Consider the following 25,858-nt stretch of genomic DNA (forward strand, 5'->3'; position numbering starts at 1 on the left):
CACTGTTGGTGGGAATGTAAGTTGGTGCAGCCCCTATGGAAAACAGTATGGAGGTTCCTCAGAAAACAAAAAATAGAGTTAGTATATGATCCAGCAATCCCACTCCTGGGCATATATCCAGACAAAACTATAATTCAAAAAAATACATGCACCCCTATGTTCATAGCAGCACCATTTACAATAGGGACGTCATGGAAGCGACCTAAACGTCCATCGACAGAGGAATGGATAAAGAAGATGCGGTACATATATACAATGGAATATTACTCAGCCATAAAAAGGAATAAAATAGTGCCATTTGCAGCAACATGAATGCAACTAGAGATGATCATACTAAGTGAAGTAAGTCAGAAAGAGAAAGACAAATATCATATGATATCACTTATGTATGGAATCTAAAATAGGACACAAGTGAACCTATCTATGAAACAGAAACAGAATCACAGACATAGAGGACAGACTGGCCGTTGCCAAGCAGGTGGCGCTTGGGGGAGGGATGGAGTGGGAGGTCGGGGTGAGCAGATGGAAGCTTTTATATACAGAATGGATGAACAACGAGGCCCTACTGTACAGCACAGGGACCTATATTCAATATCCTATGATAAACTGTAACAGAAAAGAATGTTAAGAAAAAGAATGTATATGTATAACTGAATCACTTTGCTGTGCAGCAGTAATTAACATAACATTGTAAATCAACTATACTTCAATTAAAAAAAAATAAAGAAGCCATAGTTAATTCCTATATAGGTGGCTTATGAACCAAAACTGTGCTGGATTAAAAGCTCCCTGCCCATGGGTTCCTTGATCTCCTGTGGGCTCCTGAAATCAAAATGTTCTCTGTAAAGCCAATGTCCAACTCCTGTCTGCAATTTACTCTTTTGGGGATTTGACATGTCTGTGGCACTGTTTGGTTGTCAAGGTCCAAAAAGTTATGGATGAGAGAAAGATTCTTTTCTGGAGAAGGGGTACAACATGGCCTTTTGGTGTTTAGACATCAGGAAAAAGATAGTGAGAAGCAGATAGAGGAGGAAATGGAGTTGTATTCAGGAGCAAAGAAGTGGAAATTATGTTAATCTCTGTTTCTTTTTATGAATGGTGAAATAATGCAATTGCAAGGAGAGGAAAAAAACTGAAAATTAGAGAAGATTTAAGAAAGATGGAAAAAAATATTAGTAAGAAAAATATTAGTAAGTGGTATCTTCAAAACTGTCTTAAATTCTGAATCAAATTGAAGACTAAAGATTATTGTTCAAATTGTGATTTAAAGAGCATAAAATTCTTATGTGATCATGTCTAACAGTCTAGTGATTTTCTCAAGAAAAGGAAATGTTGTTTCCTGTCCTTTGGAATCTAATTCTTTTTCGTAAAGATGGGTAACTTTCGGTGATTTCATCACCCCATCATCAACAATTAGTCTAGGAGCCAGCTTTACCTGAAGCAGCATCGTCTCCCACAGCACGATACTAGTGTTCTTTCCTAGAAATAGAAATTGATGCAATAAGTGCCAAAAAAAAAAAAACACCCCAGCCCAGTATCCAGGTCAGCACTGACTGCTACTGTTCCATTTCAAGCTTTCTCCCTATGCAGGATGGTTATTTCAGATTAAATTTACTATGTTGGCAATCCTAAATTGCTAGTCAGCTGGACAGAGCGTCTTCAATCCATGATAAAAATCCAGGCTTTTTGCCAATTTCAACAGTAACTACTGAATTACCATATCTTAATATTCTAGCATGGATGAATAATAACTTTTTAGAACAATACCAAAAGAGAACTTCTCTAAATACAAAAAAAAGACCAGAGCAAAAGTAAAAGTTCCTGCTAAATATTGTAACACACCTGGTCCTCCTAAAATATCAATATAAGTATTTGGTAGAGAAATAGAACATAAGGAGTCCAGGACAAAATAGAGCTGTCTACCTTGCATGTCAAGTTCATTGTTTTTACTGCCTAATGTGAACATTAATGGCTTAAGACATAGAAGTGGTGCCTCATTTCCTTGTGTTCTTGCCTCCTTGGATAAAGACCTGACCCCACTCCTTTGTATCTTCCAGAGGCTGCAGGAGCTCAGGTATGCGTGTTTTCCATAGCTCTACCAAATTTGGGTGAATTATCTCAGGCAATATCTTCAAAAGTCCTATTGCACCAACCCCATGTAATTTCCCTAAACTGGCGAGCATAGATATTACCTGGAGGAAGGAAGAAAAATTGTTAATCAACTCAGGGATACTTAGAAGGCTCACCTACCTTTTCCTTTTTATCACTGTTCTGGATTCTCTTGAATCCTTCATTAGATAATCTTTTAACAAACCATCACAGTCTGTTCTTACTTATTCTAGATCAAAGCTAATACTTAGACAATCCATCTGCCCAATTTTCTTCTGAGGATAAAGGTGTAAAAATATATGGAAACCATCAACCAAAAATAAGTGAAACATACCAACACTTAGATATATCTATTAATTAAATAAGGGCATGTGGAAATAGTGCTCAAGCACATATGTGGCCAAAAAGAGAGAGAGAGAAATCTAAACAACAGATGTGGAATTTGTTTGAAAGGTTCTTATGGATCAGATCCAGTCTATGTTTATTTAAAAAATCATAAATGAAGTTTAACAAACATTTCAGAGTGAGAAGATAATCTTGCGAATAATAAATCTTCATCAGAGTCATTAGTATAGCAGAACATTTATTATGTCATTTTAGTGTTTCTTTTGTTTTGGAATATCTATGTAATTTTTATTATCATTTATTTGGAGCTGAATTGTCTATATTGGTTTAAATTCATACCACGTTGGTTTTTCATAACTCACTCACCAGAAGTCTGGCCAGTAGCTGTTGTGGTGAAGGAAGTTTCACTAGAAAGAAAAAGCAATTTTCATTACTGCTGTGGGGCCTAGAAAAAATCAGATGGGGCTTGGGTTTACAAGCAAAGCCCTGTAGCCTTTCTGGAAACTAGTCTCTCATAAGAGAAATGCTTTGCTTTGTTTTTGAATGTACACACCAGCTCCTGTAGAGATGACAAGTGCTGTTGAGTCCTTGGCATTCTTCTTCTTCCTCTCCTCTGCCATAAACAGAATTCTGATGATATTAAACAGGTATTTCAGCATTCCCGTATATTCCCGTATATTCTGCGTATATATACAGCGTTCCCGTATATTCTGCAGGTACCACAAGAGTCAGAATTCTTGGCCATAGCATCTGTGGAAAACATAAGGCAAGATGCAAGGATTGCTTATTCCTTTTCATTATTCCTCTTTGGTCCTCTCTGTGTGTTTCCCTCTAATTTAGAAAACTTTCTCTCACGTGTGATTATTTTGCTCTTCAGGCCAAATCAAAATGAAATCATGAAACACAGTCTCTGCACAGCACATTCACTTTCAGGTGCCACTTGCAGTGAGTGATGGTCAGTGTTTCTCCGTGAGGTTGCTGCTGGAATTTGGGACAGGACAAGTTGTCATTGTGGGTCACTGCAGGGAGGGCTGGGCTCCACTCACCAAGTACCGTTAAACCCCTTGTCAATATGACAACCAAAAATGCCCCCAAATATTTCTGCAAACTCCAAGACTCGAGTGGAACTGTCCAGAGTGAGAATGACGGGGAGTGGATGGCGCCTGCGCTGCTGCTGCTGGCTGTGCTCCAGGTGCTGATCTTCTCCTTCTTTTTTTTCAATTAATTTATTTATTTATTTTTGGCCATGCCACATGGCTTGCGGAATCTTAGTTCCTTTACCAGGAATTGAACACAGGGCCCCCGCAGTGAAAGCGCCAAGTCCTAACCACTGGATCACCAGCACCAGGGAAGTCCCCAGGTGCTGATCTGCTGATCACCTAATGGAAACTTAGGTGTCCACTTGGACTCCTCCCTTTGTCTTGGCATCTGTATTTAATCACCAAGCCTAAGCCTAATCCTTTTCTTTTTTTAAAAAAACAATTTTATTTTTTTACTTATTTATTTTTTGGCTGTGTTGGGTCTTCGTTGTGGTGCGCGGGCTTCTCACTGCAATGGCTTCTCTTGTTGCGGAGCATGGGTTCTAGAGCGCAGGCTCAGTAGTTGTGGCGCATGGGCTTAGTTGCTCTGAGGCATGTGGGATCTTCCCAGACCAAGGCTCGAACCCGTGTCTCCTGATTGGCAGGCAGATTCTCAACCACTGTGCCACCAGGGAAGTCCCAAGCCTAGTCTTTCTTTTTTTTTGCGGTACGCGGGCCTTTCACTGTTGTGGCCTCTCCCGTTGCGGAGCACAGGCTCCGGACGCGCAGGCTCAGCGGCCATGGCTCACGGGCCCAGCCGCTCCGCGGCATGTGAGATCTTCCCGGACCGGGACACGAACCCATGTCCCCTGCATCGGCAGGCGGACTCTCAACCACTGCGCCACCAGGGAAGCCCCCTAGTCTTTCTTAAATTGTAAGATTTCTCACGCCCTTCCTACTATTATGACCCAGTTCCCATCCCTATGAATCTCATCTCATCTCATATATAGACTCTTTGTGCTTAGTCTATTCTAAAATCAGTGTCTACTCTTAAATCAGTGTCAACACACTGATTTCCTGCAGTTATCATTTAAAATGTTTAGCCTTTGCTTAAAATTTTCATTGGCTCCTCAAGGACAAGGAAGGAATTTGGCATTTCAGACCCTTCAGAGTCTGGCCTTATACTACTCTTTCATCATTCACTACTAGATCAGAATTCCCCAAACTTTACTGTGCATCAGAAATGTTGGAATTTATTTGCATGCAGATTTATGGGCCCCATGCCCAGATACACTGATTCATTTAGGTCTGGCAGGGGGCCTGAAAATGTGCATTTTAAATAAATAGCCCCGGTAATCCAAAACCCACACCTTAAAAAACCATCCTGGATAAAGCCTGTGATCCCCTTAAACTGGCCTTCTGATTGTCTCCTGGCTGTGCCATGTATTTCTGGCCATTAAATCCTTTTCCAGGTTGTTTTGCTTAAGCAGAATGCAGATTCTAAGGCTCCTCCCCTTGAGGTTCAGGTTATATTAGGCCTCAAGTGAGGTCTGAGAATGTGTGCTTTTAACACCTTCCCAGATAAATGGGGAAAGTTTAGCATTCACTGTGTTAGAATCACCACTTACAGTATGTGTCTAAGTACGTCAGGGGAAGAAGAAAAATAATATATTAAGATGCTTATAAACTGCCATTTGCCATCCAGATATAAAAGATTATTTAGCTAATTTTACACCTGTTTTTGAGGAACTATTATGTGCTGGCACTGAGCGTCCCAACATACTTCCTCTAGTCAGAGCATCAAAAAGCTGATGACACATGGAGTACCAACTCGTATCTTTACTCCTAAATGTTCAGAGCTTTAGAAAGGTGATCAAATTAACTATGAGTGGTGACAAAAGACCCCTCACCTGAGGCATTCCAATGATCAGTGGGTCCAGGGTTTTTAAGACCTCCAGGCTTGTTTCTTGGATACCTTTCTCTCCCTTTTCGGTCTCCTGGGAGTTAGGTTTTATTGGTTTCTCTTTAAGAAAGATGAAATAGGTGACTTGTTCATAATCCTTGCTGTCGGTCGCCTCTGACCTTACTTGGAGGTGTTCTTAGCCTCTGGGGTGGAGGATGCAGTCACTCAACTTAAAGGGCTTGTGGAATCCAGCAATCTTGGTCTCCAGTATCTAATCCTGTTATAAGGTGCTCTTTGGAGGAATGGGTTAGAAAAAAACACCCCTGGCTGAAGCAGAAAAACAAACATTGTGAGGATCCTTGGACTGCAGTTACTCCTTTCCTCCCTCAGGCCTTTCCCCTTTTTATCTCTGGGGCAAAAATTTCCAATGACACTGCTTCCTAGTGGAGTGGACTGTAATTTCAGCTACAATGAATTTGCTAAGATTACTGAGATCTTAAGCACATGTTTTTCAGGCTCTTCATCCAAAGGAACCGGTGTAACAAGTATGGATGTTTCTTGTTTTCTAGAAACAATTCACTTTCTCTGCCTGTCTCCAAACCACCCCCAAGCTTTTGAGGCCAGGTTTCCTCCTTTTTAGGAAAAACTGATTTAACCTACCTTGGGTTTATTATAAGTTAAAAAGGGTATCACTGAAAGAAAACCGAGCACACTAGAAGCTGAAAAATTTATTAGTGAAAGTGATAAGGCTGAAATGTAACCTCTAAGTCAGTTTCTAACTTGGACCCCAGATATTTTTTTAAAATCCAGTTGAGTCAACTGAACTTGCTACAGGGCAGCACTCAAAATGGCGCCCTCTTCGTACCAGATTCTTGTTGGACGTTGCAAACTGCGAGAAGATGTAGTCAATCAGTGGCCAGCCTTCCTGGGCTTCAATGTAGCGTTTTTCACACATGGTTTGGTTGAGGAGAAGGGTGGAATTCCTCACCTAGAGTAAGGAAAACGCATTCACAACATTTTACTCTGAATAGAAATTAGATTCTCCTATTCTGTAACCTTCATGGATCATTCAGTGGAATCTTTCCAAAAAAGAGTATAAATTGAATGATCTTACTGTAATATATGGAGCAGGAAGTAATCTACAGGTTATGATTTAAGTGTCACTGGCAAAGCTCTCTTTAACCAAAATCTTTCTTCCTAGTTCCCAAGACATATTCTCTATTACTATATATTATGAAACATTAGTAACTTTGGGCTAAAACATGGCCTCGCTTTAAAAATCCTCAGTGAAAGACACCACACTGAAATAAAGTTCCACAATTCCTTATCCACAAATTCAAACTAAATGACTCTGAAAACTGGAATTTTGTTTCTTAAATTTGGTGCCAACTCATTGGTAGCAAAACCCAAACTGAACTGTTTTAAAGCTATTTGTAGTCTTTACCTCTTATTTATTTATTTTTAAAATTTATTATTATTATTATTTGCGGTATGCGGGCCTCTCACTGTTGTGGCCTCTCCCGTTGCGGAGCACAGGCTCCGGACGTGCAGGCTCAGCGGCCATGGCTCACGGGCCCAGCCGCTCCGCGGCATGTGGGATCTTCCCGGATCCCTGTCCCCTGCATCGGCAGGCGGACTCTCAACCACTGCCACCACCAGGGAAGCCCTACCTCTTTTATGTAGTGTGATATGCATACATGTTCTTGAAAAAATATTAATAGGTTTGATTGTGGGCTACTGTCACAGTAATGTTTTTCTGAAATCTGGAAAGTTGTGAATTCTGAAATAAGTCTGGCTCTACGGATTCGAGTAAAGAATTATGAACCTGTGTCACAGGTTTCTAATAATTTGGCTTCAATTAATTTATTGGATTGCTTCCCTGGAGGATAGAACTCTCAGATCTAATTCCTTAGTGAATGGGTCTTTTAATGGAGGGTGGGAAGAAAATAATTTTGCACAGGGAGGAAGGGCCACAAGGTGGCAATTAACAATTAGCATACAGGGACTCAGTAATCTCCCTAATTAAGGAGAAAGAGGTATATTTTCTCTTTATTTTTGCCTGATTAACTGGCCTTCCTTAAAGTTTCTGTGCTCTTTTATTCTACCCTAAATCCTAGCAATTCTTTGATTGGCTTGGTCAGTTACTGGGTCAGGTTTTTATATATAATCACTCCATTGTTATTTATTGCATAGCTTTGGTTATTTTAAACATAGTTATTGGTGACCAAAGCCTCTTAGGGGAATTTTTTCCTCTTCATTGGCTTCTGTGTAGGGCTTTGATCCAAACAAAATATGGTTTTCATACAAATAATACTACAACTGCTAATTTTAAAAATTGTTCCCATTTAAGTTCTATGTCTTTTCCAACGTGGAATACTTTAATCAAATAATCAGGAAATAATGACAAATCTATTGTGTGCAAGACTTGCTCTAGGTGCTCCCTGATTGGAAAATAGGATGTCTCTGCTCAGAACAGGGTTCAGGGGTTATTATTTTTTGGAGGAAGAAGTATTATCTTTATAATTAACAATTAAGTTTTCAACTAATTAAATTTAAAACTTTTTGAAGAGCATGGCAGAGTGATGCTCTGGGCAAAAATCTTTTTTTTTCTACTGAGAAGCCCTTGAACTGAATGTGCTTTAGAACTTTACTTCGATAGAGTTTATCTTTCGGGGAAAGATGGAGTTCTTTTAAAAGTAGAATTGATAACTGAATTCTTTATAAAGCAATCTCATAAGCAGATTGTTAAACAGTCAAAACCATTTCATTTACTCCTAAAACTATCATTATCCAAATAAAAGTCCCCATTAATTCTCTTACTTTAATACTGAGGTTGCCCATGACGACTTTGACTGTTTTTTCTATTCAGGTGATGTGATCTCTCAACTTGGGCTCTGAAAGATAGAGGGAGAAATTGAGAGACCCACTTCAGAAGGACTACAGTATGTTCTAGAATTGATGAAAACCCATTAGAGTTATGGTACATAGTTGCAAAGTCTCTGGTCCTTAACATTTTATGTTATTCAGTTCCCTCCTACATTCTCCTTTTCCAACTCTTTACACATGTTTATTGCTTTTTTTTGTTCTCTGTTACATTTTGTTTCACCTTGTTTAAAATGTTAGATTCTTAAGTGGATTCAATACATCATGCCTAATGGATTGGCTTTAAATTTCGTAGACAACTTCATGTTTCTTCTGCCAAGTCTTCAGTAAATCCCAGGGTAAACTGAATTTTAAAAAACTATTATAATGATTCACTTTGTTATAAAGTGGAAACTAACACACCATTGTAAAGCAGTTATACTGTAATAAAGGTGTTAAAAAAACTATTACAATGCTGTGGAAAAATGAATTGTCATATTTTATTGAATCCAAGATATAATTTTATGAGGCATCATTATCTCATATTGTGCGAAGTGAAAAACTCTATGGCTGATGATAATTAAAGATGCTATCAATTATAAGATGCATTCTGATACTGTGAAAATATGTGCCTTTTGGAATTAATGAAATATGAAAATTTATTAAATTCTCCTCTTTTCTAAATGTACTAATTTTTAGAATATTGTACATTCTTCCCACCCACTCCCTGTTTATCAGGCTACTTAACCAGTTTACTAGCTCTTTTAAATTCTAGATTCAATTCTCAAATATTCTACTCATTTAGTGGGTGCATCCGTAAATAGCATGAAAGAAGAGAGGTAACTAGAAATGCCTGTTTAGAAGTAGTAGGTTGTAGACAACTAAGAAAACCAAGCTTCACCTGAATATGATGCTCTATAAATTTCCCAAAGACATGGGATAGAATTAGAGACAATGCACAAGTTTCAGTTTGCTTTTTGGTACAAAATAAACAAGTCTGCTGTCATCTTTACTGCTTACCTTCAGCACTGATAGCCGATCTTAACAAAGTCAAGATTCCCATTCGAGTGGCTTCATTATTACTTCTCATTTGTTCATCAAAAAATTCTATCAGGTCTGCAGGGCTGGAATGGGCTGTGGGTTTAAGAAATACTGGAGTCATAAGAACTCATTCTCACCTTAGGTAAAATACTTGTGAATGGGAAGAGGATCATTCCATGAGGATTGTCAAAGTCACTCTTTGGTTGCTAACCAGATTTTATTATGTCCATACTTCTTTAGTATCACAGAATTAATTAAAGAGTTTGGTCACTAAGAGAGCTAGACCCACTTCTGTTCATACCTGTGAATGTAACCTTATTTGGAAATTAGGTTCTTTGTAGATGAAATCAAGTTAAGGTGAGGTTGTCTTAAATCAGTATGACTGGTGTCTTTATAATAAATGGATAGAAGATACAGACAGAGCCACAGAGGGAAGCCTTGTGAACATGGAGGCAGAGATCAAAGTGATGCTTCACCAGCTGTGCAGCTGGAGACTTGCAAGGGTAAGAAGGAAGCAGGGAAGAGTGAAGAAAGACCTGGATGGAGTAGAGAGGTTTGGGTTGGAAATGTTAGAGATGAAGTGAAGAACTTAATTAGGCTGGGGCATAGAGAAGTGGAAACTATAGAAACAGAGGTGGTCAGTTAGGAGAGAACTAGACCATACTAGAAAGGTATGCAGTGAAGTAGAGGAAATGACATATTTTGGGAGGGTGCAGGTGTGGGAGGTCTAGGATTGCTCTTGTCTCTTGCCCTGAGGGACTATATTAGAGTATAGTTTGGTATCCTGACCCTGGGAACTTGGTGCTTCCTCGACAACCTGTGTCCGGTATTCTAACCAGGTGATGGGCGGGATTGTGCCGTGAAAGCAAGAACAAAAGGGAGAGAGTGAAGGAGGGAGAGAGAGACAAGGGATAGATACTAAGAAATGACAAGGAGGAAAAAAGACGACTGGGGTTTGATAGAGTTTCAAATAATCTCAAATGCCAAGAAAAAAGCATTTCCTAGCCTTAGGGTTGCCAACTCTTACAGGTTTGCCTGGAAATAAACCCATGCATATATAGTCAATTAATTTTCAATAAAGGAGCCAAGAATAAACAATGGGGAAAGAATAGTCTCTTCAATAAATGGTGCTGGGAAAACTGGACAGCCGCTTGCCAAAGAATGAAATCGAATTCCTACCTTACACCAAACATGCAAATTAAAGCAAAATGGATTTAAGACTTGAACATAAGACCTGAAACTGTAACAAAACATAGGAAGAAGCTCTTTGACATTGGTCTTGGCAATGAATTTTTTTGAATTTGATACCCAAAGCAGAGGCAACAAAAGCAAAAATAAACAAGTGGGATTACATCAAACCAAAAGGCTTCTTCTCAGACAAGGAAACCACCAACAAAATGAAAAGAAAACATATGGAATGGGCAAAAATATTTGCCAACCTTATATCCAGTAAGGAGTTAATATCCAAAATATGCCTGAGACTTTTCTGGTTTTAGAACTGAAAGTTCTATTTTCCTGGAAGTCCTTTAGTCCCGGGCAGATCAGGATGACTGGTCACCCTACCAGCTGCACTCTTCTTGGGAGCAGGGAAGATAGGGAAAGGCACAGAATACTTTGAGTTGAAGAAACATTTTGTGTGTAGGTGTGAAAGTAACAGATGTGACAGTTTGCACGCACTTCATCCTTGTCATCATCACTTGGAGACATTTTAATTAAAAACCCTCTGGATGCTGGGTCCTACCTAGAATGAGGAAATAGTCTGAAGCTTCGATTTCATTTTCCTTCACTGGAGGATCTAGAACTCTGCACACCTGAATGAGAAGAAAAAACTCAGGTGGTAGATGTTAAAAAGAGAAAGCTGTTGAAAATGAAACAATCAGATCTGACAACATGGTCTTCTTATCTGGTGGAGTAAATTGATAAAGATGGTCTTCCTCAAGGCCTTTGGAAGGCTAACGTCATAAAGGACTGCCGCGGTCAATATCTGTCTTAGACTCTGGAATGGAAGCTCTCTAAGGTTAGCTGGAGGCTGCCTACGGAGCAACAGCACAGGATGTGGAAAGCAAATCATTACTCACTACCTTTTGTGAGGAGAACAAACCCATAACCTTTCTGTGGTTACCAGTTGTCTTTAGTGATTCTGCTCCTCTACCTTGTTTAGTTCCCCAGCAGCTTGAACAGAAATTCCTTTCTGGAGTTTCCACCACCCAGCTATGCCACTGACCACTTCTCTACCTCATATTTCCCAAGAGGTATTTAAGTTCGGCTGCCCAAACACGTGTTTGGGTTCCTTGACCCCCCCCCCCCCTCTTGAAAATTAACATCCTCCAGGATGATTGCTGGTCAGCTATCAGAATCGGTTTCTTTAGGGTGTGCCTCTCACCTGAGTGACGTGGAAATCAATCTCTTTGTCTTTATACTGCTTCAGGAGCCAAGGGACCTGGCCCAGGGCGTATTCACAGAGGTCTTCCCGATGCAGCAGCAGGCTCACTGTGGGGCCGTGAGCCTTAATGATGGCCCACATCTGCAGAGGCAGCAAACAAATACCGTTTCTCACACTTCACTATGCTTTTCGTACATTTCTCAGTATACCAGAAGCTTTAGATACCCCCCAAAAAACTTTCCTCACTGCCTTCCACCGAGCAAGGTTTCTTCAAACAATGTTTAGGTTAAGATCATTGTATGAAGGAGAGTTATATTTGTATCTACATCTATATCTATATTGATGCTCATTTCAATATTTGCCCCGCTCTTCTATTTCTTTAACCTCTCTCTAATGGTCACTTTCTTTTACTATATTAACAAATTTTAAATTTCCCTTATATTAAAAAAAATTCTTTGATTCCATATCATTTTAGCCCCACTGTTACCCTCATCCAATTCTGTTTCTCTTTCCTTTCTCGCAGAGCAAAGCTTTTGGAAGGAGTGGTCTACCGTTTTTACCTCCACTCCCCACCTCCCCTTTATTTCTCAATCCACTGTCATCTGGCTTCCACACGACATGAAAAATGAACCAGTACAAAATATAAATGCAATATATTGATGATAAAATGTAGAAATCATGGGCTTCCCTGGTAGCACAGTGGTTAAGAATCCGCCTGTCAATGCAGGGGACATGGGTTTGATCCCTGGACCGGGAAGATCCCACATGCTGCGGAGCAACAAAGCCTGTGCGCCACAACTACTGAGCCTGTGCTCTAGAGCCCGCGAGCCACAACTGCTGAGCCCACGTGCCACAACTACTGAAGCCCGCGTGCCTAGAGCCCGTGCTCTGCAACAAGAGAAGCCACCGCAATGAGAAGCCCGTGCACTGCAACAAGAGAAGCCCCCACTCGTCGCAACCAGCCTGTGCGCGGCAGTGAAGACCCAACGCAGCCGAAAATAAATGAATAATATAAATAAATAAATTTATTTAAAAGTAGAAATCACAAAAATTAGGAGGAAGCAGAAAACACAGTACCCACAGTACTCATAGATAAGCACTGTCTGGTGTATTTTTAATAAGTTATTTCTTTATTTGTCCTATTCTTTCCTATCTTTTTCTTATGTATTTTAATTTCTTAAAAATTGATACCATTTAATCTATAGTTCTATATTCTGCTTTTTCTACCTAATAAATGCTTTTTTTTCTATTAGCTAAATTTTGCTATACAGCAAACCATGTCAAAACTTAGTGGCTAATAACAATAACCATTTATTTCAACACTGTGTGTCAGCTGGAAGAATTCTTCTACCACATTTCTATGCAGTAGACACGTTTCAAGATTTTTCTTTCTTGAGCACCATAGCAATGTCCTCTGTTGATCTGTCTCTGCTTCTTGAAAATCACTCCTTTCTTAGTTTCTAAGATCTCATTCTTCTTGCTTAAGCCTTTCTGAGGTTTCTTTTCTTTTGGTTTTTTAAAGATTTTTTTGATGTGGATCATTTTTAAAATCTTTATGGAATTTGTTACAATATTACTTCTGTTTTATGTTTTGGTTTATTGGCCGCGAGGCATGTGGGATCTTAGCTCTCCAACCAGGGATCGAACTCGCACCCCTGCATTGGAAAGTGAAGTCTTAATCACTGGACCACCAGGGAAGTCCCCCAAGGTTTCTTATTTCTTAAAAAAAAAAGTACTGTGTAGCATTCTTTATTATGTGGCCAAGACCACCTTCTGAGTTTCTTTTATTTCTGCCTCTTTATATCCCCTTTCCTCTCCACACTTCCCCTTCTCCCACTGGACTCGCTCAAGTATCACGTTATCCCATCCCTAACCTATGCTCCAGTGGGTTTTATCCCCTCTTTAGGGACTGCATGTCTCCTGTAGTGATGACTTCATGGGTTGCAAGCTCAGTTCCAATGCCATGGCCTTTCCAGTGCTCGCCAGGGGTTAAGTGCTTCTCTCCCTGTGCTCCCTTATTACTTTGTGCACCTTCTTGTTACTTGCCTAACTTCCTGTGGGAGGCTAGGAAAGTAGTCAGCAAATTTGCATTGAATTTTGTTTTTCAAGTGGCTTGAAGAAAAGACTTCCTCAGAATATTTTAAAAATTTCATGTTTGCTAATGATTTAACTATCCCAGCATGTTAAAAAATGAATGCTTTAAAAGCTCAAAATATAGAAAAGAAACTGAACTAGAGAAGGTAGCTAAGTGTTAAATCTTTTATAATATAGCAATAAAGAAATTGAAATAGAATATAATTTCACCTACTTTAAAAAATCATAGCTGGAGCTTCCCTGGTGGCGCCGTGGTTGAGAGTCCGCCTGCCGATGCAGGGGACACGGGTTCGTGCCCCGGTCCGGGAAGATCCCACATGCCGCGGAGTGGCTGGGCCCCCCGTGAGCCATGGCTGCTGGGCCTGCGCGTCTGGAGCCTGTGCTCCGCGACGGGAGAGGCCACAACGGTGAGAGGCCCGTGTACCGCAAAAAAAAAAAAAAATCATAGCAATTAAGCAAAATAAGGATGGGATTATATATGTGAATGCACTTTGTAATCTATTCTTTATAAGTCATTACAGTATTTTGAAGCAGACACGCTCCTTCTTTAGATATCATTTTAATGCATTGTGATATTCACAGACACAGGAAATTTCTCTGGACTGGTGTTTTCCCTAATCAGTGACAGCCCAAATATGGGTTATGATATAGCTAAAATTCTATATATTTTGCTCATTTTAGTTAGTTATTGTTCTCTGCACACTTTGGCATGTCCGTTCCATGAGAGTGGGGATTTGGGTCTGTTTAATCTCTGCTGTATCCCCAGTATGGGAATGATGTCTGGCATGTCATGGGGACTCAATAAATATTAGTTGAAATAATGAGTAAATAGTGATTTGAAACAGGAAAAACAAAAGATTTTATAAACATGATAAGATACAACCCACAGCTTTCCAACAGAACTAAGATGAATTATCATGTCAAAAAGAGAAGAGGAAGTTCAACCAGTATGCCAGGAGAGCTAGCTGGAGGCATGCTGAACCTCACTCACTTGTGTGGGCAAGGTCGTGGTGGCCCACTTGTCCATGATATACCGGAACAGCATGAAGATTTTGTCAGGCGACTGGCATCCAATCTGGGGTAGGGGAAGTCTCTCCAGTGGTTGACATACTTGTAAATGGCTCTGCTGAACTTCTCAAGGGCTGCATTTAAAAAACAACCACAGACTGAGAAAAATATCAAGGTAGGTAGGACCATAATGTAATTTGAAAAAAATGTACTGATGATTAGCAAATGTGTAATAGTTTCCATAAAATCTTTTGACTGCACCAAGTAAATATATAAAAAGTGTTCAAGCCACTTTAGTGAACTGTAAATTAAAACCATAATGAAATACTACAACATACCATCTGGAATTGCTAAAATTTCAGATAGTCAATGTCAAGTGTTGACAGGACTAAGGGGCAGCTGATGTTTTTACATTCTGCTGGTGAGAGTGTGAATTGATTACAAACACTTTAGAAAACTGTTTGGCATTATCAACCAAAGTTGAATATGCTTTGTCTATGACCCAGAAATTCCACTCCAAGGTATATATATGGGCACTAGATATGCATACATAGGGGCACTAAAAATCTTGTACAAGAATGTTCCATTCAATTATTTTTGTAATAGCCTCAGACAAAAAAAATGATCCAAATATTTGGTAGAATTTCCATTCTATCAACAGGTAGAATGGAAAAATTGTAGTATAGACATGTAATAGTGTACAGAAATGAAAATGGACTACAGGTACACAAAACATGTATGAATCTCACAAATAGGCAAAGCTGATCTACGGTGTTAGAATTCAGGATTGTGGTTACCCTTGGAAAGGGTGATGACTGGGAGAAAAGATGGGGACTTCTAGGGAGTTAGTAATGTCCAGATTTTTTCCTGAGTTTTGGTCAAATGGATGAGCTACTTCATGACAATTCATCAACCTGTATATTTCTGATTTTTATGTTTTTCTCCATGTATGTTTTACTTTAATAAAATTAAAAAATCTTGGGCCTGCAAAAATATCATATATATCACATATATATTTGCATCAAGTGCATTAAATAATATTTTTTCCTTCAGCCCCTCATGCTATCCCTTTCATTAGATAGTAAAAAAACTGTAGTTTACTCTCTCAAGAATACCTCATCTACAAATAACTCTATGGAAAAGATCCCAAGTATCTTAGCTTTAGAGCTGGTCAGTTTTGGTTTATTCCTATCCCCTCCAAACTCTCTCTGATAATCTCATGTTACATTTTGTCAAATCCATTTTGCGTGTGTGGGGGTGTGTGTGTGTGTCTTGCACTGCCCTATAATGCGAAGGGATGGTGCCTGGTTCGTTGATGGTATCTGAAACAACAAGCACAATGTCTGTTTATTTGCTGATTGATTGAACACATAGCTAGATGGATGGCTATTAAACTTTATACCTTTTCTTTACTGGCAGTCAGGCAAAGTTGCTTTAAGACTAAAGCGCACTTAGATAAATTTATAACACACAGGTGAGAATTCCCTTATTCATTGCCATGATGATTTCTGATTTTATTTTCTTTTACCTTCTTGGTTATTGATATTGGAGGTAGAAATGCACTTAGTGGCACCAATATTTTTTTGCTGGGACACAATGTTTGCTGTGATAGTAAGTAGGGAAAATAAAAAATATTGAAAAGTGGGCTAATCTAGTATAGTAGTTTGAGTCCTTGAGTCTGACTGTACGTGTCTCTGCCACGTACCAGCTGTGTGATTGCAGGCAAGCTGTTTAACCTTTCTAAGCCTCAATTTCTCATCTGTAAAATGAACAGAAAATGTTAGCCACCTAATGGGGTCGCTATGAGGGTTAAATGAAATAATAATCTTAAAATACCCAAGGCAGTACCCAGGCACATGGTAAATTCTCAATATTTATCAGATACAAATATTACCTTTATTGAGGACAGACAAGAGGAAATGGGTAAAACAGAATAGAAAAGACTTGGTTGATAGATAAAGAAGATATTCCTAACAGTATAGGCTTTAAAACATTATAAAAGAGTAGTGCTGGGGATGTCAGAGGTGGAAGGGGTCTTAGCAATCACTTCATTTGTTGTTTTTAGAGGTGAAATTGAGGTTGAGAGAAGGGCAGAATCACCTGATGGCTCAGTGACTGATCGGAGAAAAGAGTCCTGGTCTTCAGACTCATCCAGGAAGTCTCTCACTGTGCTGAAAATGCTTTTTCCAGGAGCTCAAGGGCATGTTTTTCTCTGTAGATTGTCGATTACCGTAGATGTGTTTCAGTTTTGGGGTTGAGGGATTTGTGACCATAGCTTGTTTACCCATTTTCCTTGATTGTATAGTTGCTTGTATTTTGATTAGATTGTTTACTTATCACTTTCACAATATTGCATTACAAAGAGATGCCAGAATTTAGCCTATGGCTAAGAGCTCATAAGCTCTCATAATCGTTTTTGAAAAGTGTGATCCAATTGAAGAAGGAGGCTCGTATAAATGGACCTGGTGTAAGACAGTGGGAAGAATATGGACTGGGTGGTCATGTAGACCTGGATGCCATCTCTCCATCTCACTGACTGTCACCACCCTGAGAAAATCGCTTAATCTCCATGACCCTCAGTTTCTCATCTGTAAAATGGGCTAATAGTACTTTGCAGAACTGCTGTGAGGATTGACAGAGATAACTCCTGAAGAAGGCCTTCCATGTGGTAGGCCCTCAGTAAATGGTAGCTACTATTACTAGAAAGGACAAGACTGAAGTAAAGGGAAAAATAAGACATTTGCTCCATTCATAGTCTGGTCTTAACAAAGAGGAAACCACGGGGATACCCACCGATACAGAAGGCTCCCTTCATCCTTTCCTCCTCCGCCAGCCTGAGCATGGTTTGCATGGTGAGCAGGGTCATCATCATGAAGGGAATGCTTTGGGATGCTGCAGTGAGGAATCGATAAGCATTTCAAGGCTTCATAGGGGAGGCAGATGAGGTGCAGCGGAAAGTTGTTCTCTATCCCTCCCCCACTGTAATGCCAGGCTGTAGTTAGGGAATCAATCTGTAGTTAGAGTACCTTAAGATAAGGTACTGGCTATACGGCCATCTGTACCTGTTGCTTAGTAGCAATTACTTACTTGAATAATTATTTTATTTATGTTCGTCCCTCCCACCAGAACTTGCCTGTATCCCCAGGGCCTAGCACAGGTGATAGGTGCTCAATAAATATCTGTTAAATGAAGTGGTTTAGAAAAGAACATCCTAGGAAACCCTTACTTCATGTAGGAGTTGAGTGGTTTGCAGAATACGGCTTGTGGAAAATGTGCTTCTGCAAACACAAAGCCAGACGAAAGGAAAAATGAGGGTGGGAGAGAGTCCAGACAAATTCAGAGCAGTGTGGACCCGTGACTGGCCAACAGGCTCATCTATGCTCATAAACAACAGCCCAAATGCCGCTATCAGTATTCTTTAGTATAAAAGAAGGGAGAGATCCTCTCCCTTCTGCTGTTTGCTCCCATTTGGGTTTACACAATTAGAATGATTGTTTCCCAGGGAAAATGTGGACACTATTCCCTCCGTACCGTAGCTCGTTGCCAGTTCAGCCAGGGCAAGCACCACGAATTCATTTGGTAGCTCCAGGATCCCGAAGTTACTTTGTACCTCATACATCACAGAGTTGAAATCATGTGCAGCGAGAGACACCAACACCTCCCCAGTTAGCTTTCTTATTTCTCTGAGGATCTGAGGAAGAAAAGGAAAATAACAATAACAGCTAGGAAGAGCGGAACGAGTCAGCAGAGGGGAAATATTGATAGTTTACATAATATTTATAAGTTCCTTACCTTTTCAATAGAGGGAGAACAGGCTGTTACAAACCCAGTGTGTAAGACTCTAGGGTAGGTGTCAGTAGCTGGGAAAGCAGAGGTAATTCAAAAGCACCTCAAAGCCAGGTTTTAATAGGATTCTTGTAAACTTGGGGCAATACATGTTTTCTTGTTAATTAATCAGGTACCGTGAACATAAGATTTATGTTTTATGTTGAAGTGATATGAATTACTGAAGGGAATGGAGAACGAAAAATGGGCTAGGATTTGGGCTAGAAAAACCCAAAGCTAGCTAGAGATTTGGGTTTTAGTATTGTCCTGATCTAATTATCCTTGATGTTGGAGATATTTGGAGGGACTTCTGCTTTTGGTAATAGTGAACAAGGTCAATTTGATCAACTTTCCTGCTCAGGAAAATAAAAAGTGCTGGGCAAGATATTAAAAAATATACTCATAGAAACATCAAAGAGATCACAATATAAGGTGGAATGAATTACTCAGTTGAGAGCTGGACAAGACTGGAAATCCAGAGAGATAAGCCCTGCTTTTGAGGCTGCTTTGTAGCCAACCAATGGTGAGATCCTGGTCATCTCACCTCTTATCTTTTTGGCTAAGACCTCAAAGGGCTGCATTGATATGAAAGGTTAAATAGGCTCTCCGTAGACTGTAGTACAACGTTGAGTCACAGAAGTTGCCCGGAAAAATCTCAAGCCCTGAAATTAATCATAGATTGTGCCCTTGGCAGGTAAACAAGTAAAAATTCTTTCTGGAAGGAAATAACATTATTTTAAGACTCAAATTATTTCTACAAATAATTTTTCAGATACAATGTCTAGTAGATATAGACAAGTAGGCATGAGAAGAGATAAGAATTCATACGGGAGCCAAGAAACTTTGGTTCTAGTTATTGGTTCTGTCAATAGATAGCTGTATTACTTTGCAAACAATCTCTCTAAGCACCAACTTCCTCATCTACAAGTGGATGGAATATTACTCCTAAAGACTTTCTTAACTCTACCTCGGTTTCCTCATCTGTGTTGGGGTAAATAATATGTGCTGTAACTGTATCCGGGTTACCATGAAGAACTAATAAAAGTGACCTGTGGTCCTGGCAGTGATGTAGAAAAGTTTATGGGTGTCTGCATGGGTGTAGTTGGGTTAGGTAAAGACCTGTTGCTGGTCCTGACACTGACTCATCATCAAGGATCAAACTTACATTGTCATCTCTCATGTCCTTAGAAGCATAATAAATCAGCCTTTGGACAATTGCATCATCCAGGATGTCAGTATTCTGAATAACGGAAGTGAGATGACCATAAATGTCTTCCTGTGAACATACAAGGTTACACACAGAAATTTGAGTTGCAAAACTAAAGGAGTCAGATAAAATCCAAATGAATAACACGGTTAAACTAAGCAACATATCTCTACTACACAATGGATTTTATATATCCTAAGTGGGACTTCCTTAACATAATATTTATCTTTAGGAATCAAAGGCTTATAGGCAAAGCAAAGTTCATTCTAAAACCTATTTTAATTTGACTACATTTCTATGGCAAAATCTAACTGAAGGTAGGGGTGGGCTACCCAACATACTAAAGTCTCTTGAAATTCACTGTTGTAGGGCCCTCAGGGCAATGGAAAACCCAATTGTTGCTCTTACTACCAGAGAGTGACTATGGCATTAAGGAATGCAATGCGATTCCCAAAGAGGCTGCTAAGTTATGAAACTTGTTCCTAAAGGGGATTTATAGGCCCTTCCTTCGTTCATGCCTTTGTGGAGAAGAAGTTGTAAATCCTTTTCCACAGAGCTGCAGCCTCTGGCAATTATATGGCTTGGCAGGTGCTGGTGTGTGAGGGCTCTTCTCAGTCTCTTAGGTGGCCACATGGCCTTTGGAAGATGAGAGACTGGTGTCCTGAAATCTCCAAGAGCCTCAGGCATGCTACCTTGAGGTACTATGCCTATGTTTAACATGTGAAATAACTCGCTTTGCATAAGGGATTCTAATTTGGAGTCAGGGTTGAGAACCACTGGATTAAGGGATAAAGGTGTAGGCATTGCCCTTCACAGGGAAGCTATGTTGAATAATGATTAGGAGCATTATTCTGGAGTCAGGCTTGTGTTTGGATTTAATCCTGCTGTTCTTAGGCTTGTAACTTCTCTGGGCCTCACTTTTCTTAGTTGTCAAATGGAAATAACAATACCTACATCATAATGTTGTGAGGAGTGAACATAATACAATGCACTATTGTTTAGGAAGCATCTAGCTCTCTCCAGCCTTAGGTAAGTGTTCAATGAACAGTAACTGTTGTTATTTTACAAAAGGTTGCTGAAGCCAGAAAAGCCTTCAGATTCAGAGAAATAAATCTCTAATTGTGAAACAGCATTATAGATGAGTAGGGGGAGATATTTGGGGATTTTCATAGGAGCCCTCAAATTCCTTACAGGACATTTGGTCCTGTCCAAAACGTTCATAAGACATTTGGTCCACACCAAAAAGTCTTTGACATATTTTGGACAGGACCAAATGTCTGCTAACCCTCAAATTCCACAGTAGGAGGCTCTAATCCACATGGTTGTAAGTCTGACATCTCCCTTTTTCCACATCTATCTGTGTAAGGTTACGTAAGGGGGCATTCTTTTGCTAGCTTCTACAGTTGGATACTCTGAATCCTCAAATGCCAAATATCATTGTTTAAACATTACAATGACTTCCATTAAAACTGCATTTTCTGAAAAACTGAATGCCACTTAGGAAGCAGGAGAGAAAAGGGGAAGTTGAAGCAAAGAACGATGTAGATGAAATGTTGCATTAACTGGATTAGAAAAAGTGAATGGGGAAGAGACTTTTCTCTATTTTCCTTACCTTGCTAATATTATCTTCCTTGTTCAGCATGCCGAGAGTGAGGTTAATCTCTCCAAAAATCTCTAAAATGGGCAGGAAAAGAAGAATTAAGAACATGCTGAAATGCCCTCCTGTGAATTACTATGCTATGGTTACCTCTCTCTCCTTCTCATTCTGTCCTTCTCTCTTTCTCCTTCTCTCTCTCTCCTCTCTTTCCTTCTCTCTCCTTCTTTCCTCTCTCCCCTTCTCCCTTTCTCCTACTCTTCTCTTCCTCTTGACTGCCACCTGTTTGATGGCAGAAACTGTGTCTTATTCATATTTCTTATAATTGACATACTTGAAAATAGAAGATGCTTAGTATGTTTCAAAACCTGAATTAAATGTGGAGGGGAAGATAAAAGATGCTAGATCCCTGTTTATCTCTCCAGTCATGTAGGCATCACCCTATATCCTCTTGAGACAGGCTCAGCTCTCAGATTCCATGAACTGAATTCCTTACACCTGACTTGAGTAGGGGAGGGCAAGAGTGTAATAGAGCTTGTTATTTCCCACCTCCTTCCTCATTGCCCCCACCTCCCAACTTATTTACTCACATTCTCTTTCTCTCTGACTTCCCTTCTGGCCCTCTCAGGTCCCTCTTCTGGTATCATGCTCATGCAACCTTGTTCTTTTCTGATAATGATCTAAATATTTTTGACTTGTACCTTCCAGGAATTATTTGAATAAAGCTTGTTGGAAAACTGAAAACACATATTTGAGTCCAGGGAATTGAGCAATTTCACACCACATGGCAAGTTGGTAGAAGAGATACTTCTCGATGTAGTGATTTTCCACAAGCCAAATCAAACAACATAACCCTTTAGAATAGTCTTTTTTGGCAAAGCAGAATATTTCCAAAGGACTCTGCCAGTATTGAAGATTAAATAAGAAACTGCCTTTCTTTGTGTTGTAGCCCCACTTTCTCCTCGAGTAGACTATACATTTTTAAAGAAGGTAGGACATAATCATCATTGGTCCTTTACAATCCATGTGATTTTATTATTTTGGAATAAAGGGAGAGTAGAGAGAAACAATCTTGCTTTAGCATAGCTTTTCATAAAACCTTTTAAGGTGTACACATCTCCCTCAGTGATGTACACTATTCCTCACCTCACATATGCATATCGTCACACAGACACAAAACACCTAATTCCTCAGGATCCGACGATGCTCACCTGCAGATTCCTCTGTGTCCTTGGCCATGTCTTGGCTGTTTCAGGCTCTCTAAGAGACAGCACCTAAGTATCAGAAATAATAAGGCTAACAAATTGAAGAAGCAGATTGGCAAGTTTCTCACATAAGGTTCACATAAGGGTCTTTAAATAAAAGTCCCTCCACCACTTGATTGGCACAATGATCTGGAAGCTTCCAGTGATGGGCTGCTGCTGAGAAAGATGATGCTGTATTCTACCACTAGGACATTTTCTTGCTTCTGAGCTCCTGCTGACCAACAAAATGGCTTCATCTCACTGAATAGTGTCCCTTTGGTGGAGACCAGAGTATCCGAGAAGGAAGAAATTAGAGACTGAAACTCAAACAATTTTGGTAGACCAAAGGAGTTCTTCTCCCTAAGCCTGGGTCCATTGATCACAGATTTGGGAATGGCTTTCAGTGGTCACTTTACTGGGCTGGTGTTGGTCAAGCCTTTATGGTGATCTTGTTGATTGTTCTACTTGGTGAAAGTCAGTCCACAAACTGGGCATGCTCAGTGGACCGGAATGCCCGTCAGGGGCAGGTGAATGGAACCTCCAAGTGACAGCAGCAAAGCAAGACCTTCTCAGCCCCCCTCGCCTTCTCAGCCTCCCCCGCCTTCTCAGCCCCCCGCCTTCTCAGCCCCCCCCGCCTTCTCAGCCCCCCCCGCCTTCTCAGCCCCCCCCGCCTTCTCAGCCCCCCTCGCCTTCTCAGCCTCCCCCGCCTTCTCAGCCCCCCTCGCCTTCTCAGCCTCCCCTCGCCTTCTCAGCCCCCCTCGCCTTCTCAGCCTCCCCCGCCTTCTCAGCCTCCCTCGCCTTCTCAGCCTCCCCCGCCTTCTCAGCCCCCCCCCCGCCTTCTCAGCCCCCCCTCCCGCCTTCTCAGCCTCCCCCGCCTTCTCAGCCCCCCTGGCCTTCTCAGCCTCCCCCGCCTTCTCAGCCTCCCCCGCCTTCTCAGCCTACCTCGCTTTCTCAGCCTCCCTCGCTATGTCCCCTATCACTGATTTGATCTGGATGCTGCCCTCACTCCAGGCTCAGGCTTTTTTCTCTGACTCCATTCTCTCTTCTTGTTTTCAAATCATTCTTTATCTAGACCTCTTGGCTATAATGCTTTCAACTTTACTAGTACTTCAATCTGTTCTCAACTCCCCCCCCCACCCCAATCCTAAATCTATATACAGTTTCCAATGTATGTCCAGATTGTATGTTAAGGTGGCAGATGTCAGAGAGAGTAGGAACTGGGTACCAGCAATCTATAGGTCTGGGTGTGAAAGGTGCCAAGGAGAGGCTCATGACTGTTCTCAGCTGCTGCTGCTTCTCCAGCTGTCGTCTTCCCTTCATTAAGGATATTTCTGATTCAAAGGTTAACTGCTTCCAACTAAACCTTTGGACTCATCTTCCTTTTCATAGATACTTTGCTCTGGATCTATTACAGAGGTCTTCAATAGGCTGGTGGTTAAAAACATTTTCAGCTTCCCAAGTCAGCATCACTGTTTCTCAGAGTGTGGCCCACAAGTGTCTTGTAACAGTTGTCCTTATTTAATCTGGTGTCCGTATTTAAAATATCCATTCCCAGGGATACCTCACACCTGGTAAATTACAGCGGGGTTTGGAATTTGTATTTTTAATGAGTACCCCTAGTGAACCTTAGGTTCACTAAAGTCTGAGAGGCACTGGCCAAGATCCTTGTGCAGTCACCCACTAGTGGATAATTGAGAATTTAACACTTACTTGAAGGGTGTTCATTGTGTTTGGGCAAGAACAGCAGCTGCTCATCTCCAGAACCGTGACTCACTCACCCACTGGAGAATAGACCACGAATTAGTGGGTCAGAGAGGTAACCCGAATCTCTTAATGTCTTATAGGGAAATAAAAATGTTGGAAATGATGTACCCTTAGAATCTTAAAGAACAATGTACAGAATCAATACTAAGAAAGCCAGCCATTTAGGTGATTGTTATAATCAGTTTCTTACTCTTTTCGTGAATTGTGACAAATGATTTTTTCGAGTGTCTGTACATAAAGATTTTCTCAATTTCATAGAGATTTGGGAAGCTAGGAGATGATTGATTTATACTGACTTTGTAATTTATTCATCAGGGCAATCAAAACATCTTTTCTGCTAAATATTCTTTCAGATAAAGCAATTTACCCATCAACCTCTCTTTTCATAAGGTAATATTGCAGAGAGATTTTTTAAAAGTCATTTTCCCATTATTTCCTACTCTTTATGCTAAGCTAGCACAATATGGGTTTGATTTCTCTGAAGCCCTAGAAGCGTGCTAAACCCTAATTCTCAAAGCTAATAGGATGGCAGGTGCTAACTAATGAAGTATTGTTTCTAGATATATGATTGCAGGGGAGCTGATATTCAACTTGCTAAAGAACTGAGGTGTCTCCCTGGGTATAGTGTAACCACTTGCTTTCAGTGTGACTTGTCAAACGATACTACCCAACCCTAGGAGTACTATGTTCCCAAATGCAGTGTTATCGGACAAGAATATTAATAAGGCAGTAAAGGAAAAATATAAAACTATGGGAGAATAGATATATGAAAATATTATCAAAATATAGAAATTTAAATTTTGTGAAAATAAAATTTTAAATTTTAGCGGTTTTAATGGTTTCATCATAGAGTACAATTCACTTAAACCTTAACATGAATCTTTTTATTCTTTAGAAGAAGTGCTGGATTTTATAAAAGGTATTAAAAATGAAATTAGGCTCTGATTTTTTGGGTTTGTTTCATGATATAAGCCTACTTCCTCGTACTCTAGTACATAAACAGGCAGTAAATATGAGATAGCAGTTTCATACAGAAGTAGATTAAATATGTCTCTGTTGTAAGTGGGCTCCCGTTTTCCTCTTTTAATTTTCCCTTCCTCTTTCCTCCCTCCCTCCTCCGTCTCCTCTCTCTCCTGTCTTCTCTTTGCTTCTCTCCTCCTCTCTGGTCTCTCTTCCTCTCTTCCTGTTTCTCTTCCTCTTTCTTTGCTTTTTCTTCTTGTAGTAAACAATAACAACAAAAGAATGATGTCCAGTATAGTTAAGTGTGGTTCAATTCAACACACATTTACTGACTACTTGTTGGGCAAGAAGCCCTGTGATGGAGGATGTACCATCATGAGAGGTCACGTCCTAACCTCAAGGAATTTGCAATCTATGGGGAGAAGCCAGTCCACTGACACAACTAACTGAGAAATGATCCAGAGTAGTGATGATTATGCTAAGGCATAAACAAAGAGCAT

At 40.2% G+C, this 25,858-nt stretch overlaps 1 protein-coding gene and 1 long non-coding RNA gene across 3 annotated transcripts in view; one reads left to right on the forward strand and one right to left on the reverse strand.

Annotated features, from left to right (window-relative positions):
• Positions 1-23,049, reverse strand: part of MROH2B (maestro heat like repeat family member 2B) — a 52,738-nt gene extending 29,689 nt beyond the window's left edge. The window contains 18 exon segments of the mRNA XM_079917303.1: positions 2,004-2,192; positions 2,821-2,861; positions 3,008-3,155; positions 3,157-3,204; positions 5,384-5,571; positions 6,187-6,364; positions 8,197-8,241; positions 8,245-8,270; positions 9,259-9,372; positions 11,021-11,090; positions 11,183-11,275; positions 11,663-11,803; positions 14,748-14,815; positions 14,818-14,898; positions 17,558-17,656; positions 18,296-18,455; positions 19,755-19,865; positions 21,409-23,049. Coding sequence (XP_079773429.1) covers positions 2,004-2,192; positions 2,821-2,861; positions 3,008-3,155; positions 3,157-3,204; positions 5,384-5,571; positions 6,187-6,364; positions 8,197-8,241; positions 8,245-8,270; positions 9,259-9,372; positions 11,021-11,090; positions 11,183-11,275; positions 11,663-11,803; positions 14,748-14,815; positions 14,818-14,898; positions 17,558-17,656; positions 18,296-18,455; positions 19,755-19,865; positions 21,409-21,504 — 1,896 coding nt within the window. The 5' untranslated portion in view covers positions 21,505-23,049.
• Positions 1-25,858, forward strand: part of LOC307183157 — a 248,489-nt gene that overhangs the window by 31,273 nt on the left and 191,358 nt on the right. The window lies entirely within an intron of this gene.

Source organism: Stenella coeruleoalba (assembly GCF_951394435.1).
Source record: "Stenella coeruleoalba genome assembly, chromosome: 3".
In the NCBI taxonomy this organism is placed as follows: domain Eukaryota; kingdom Metazoa; phylum Chordata; class Mammalia; order Artiodactyla; family Delphinidae; genus Stenella; species Stenella coeruleoalba.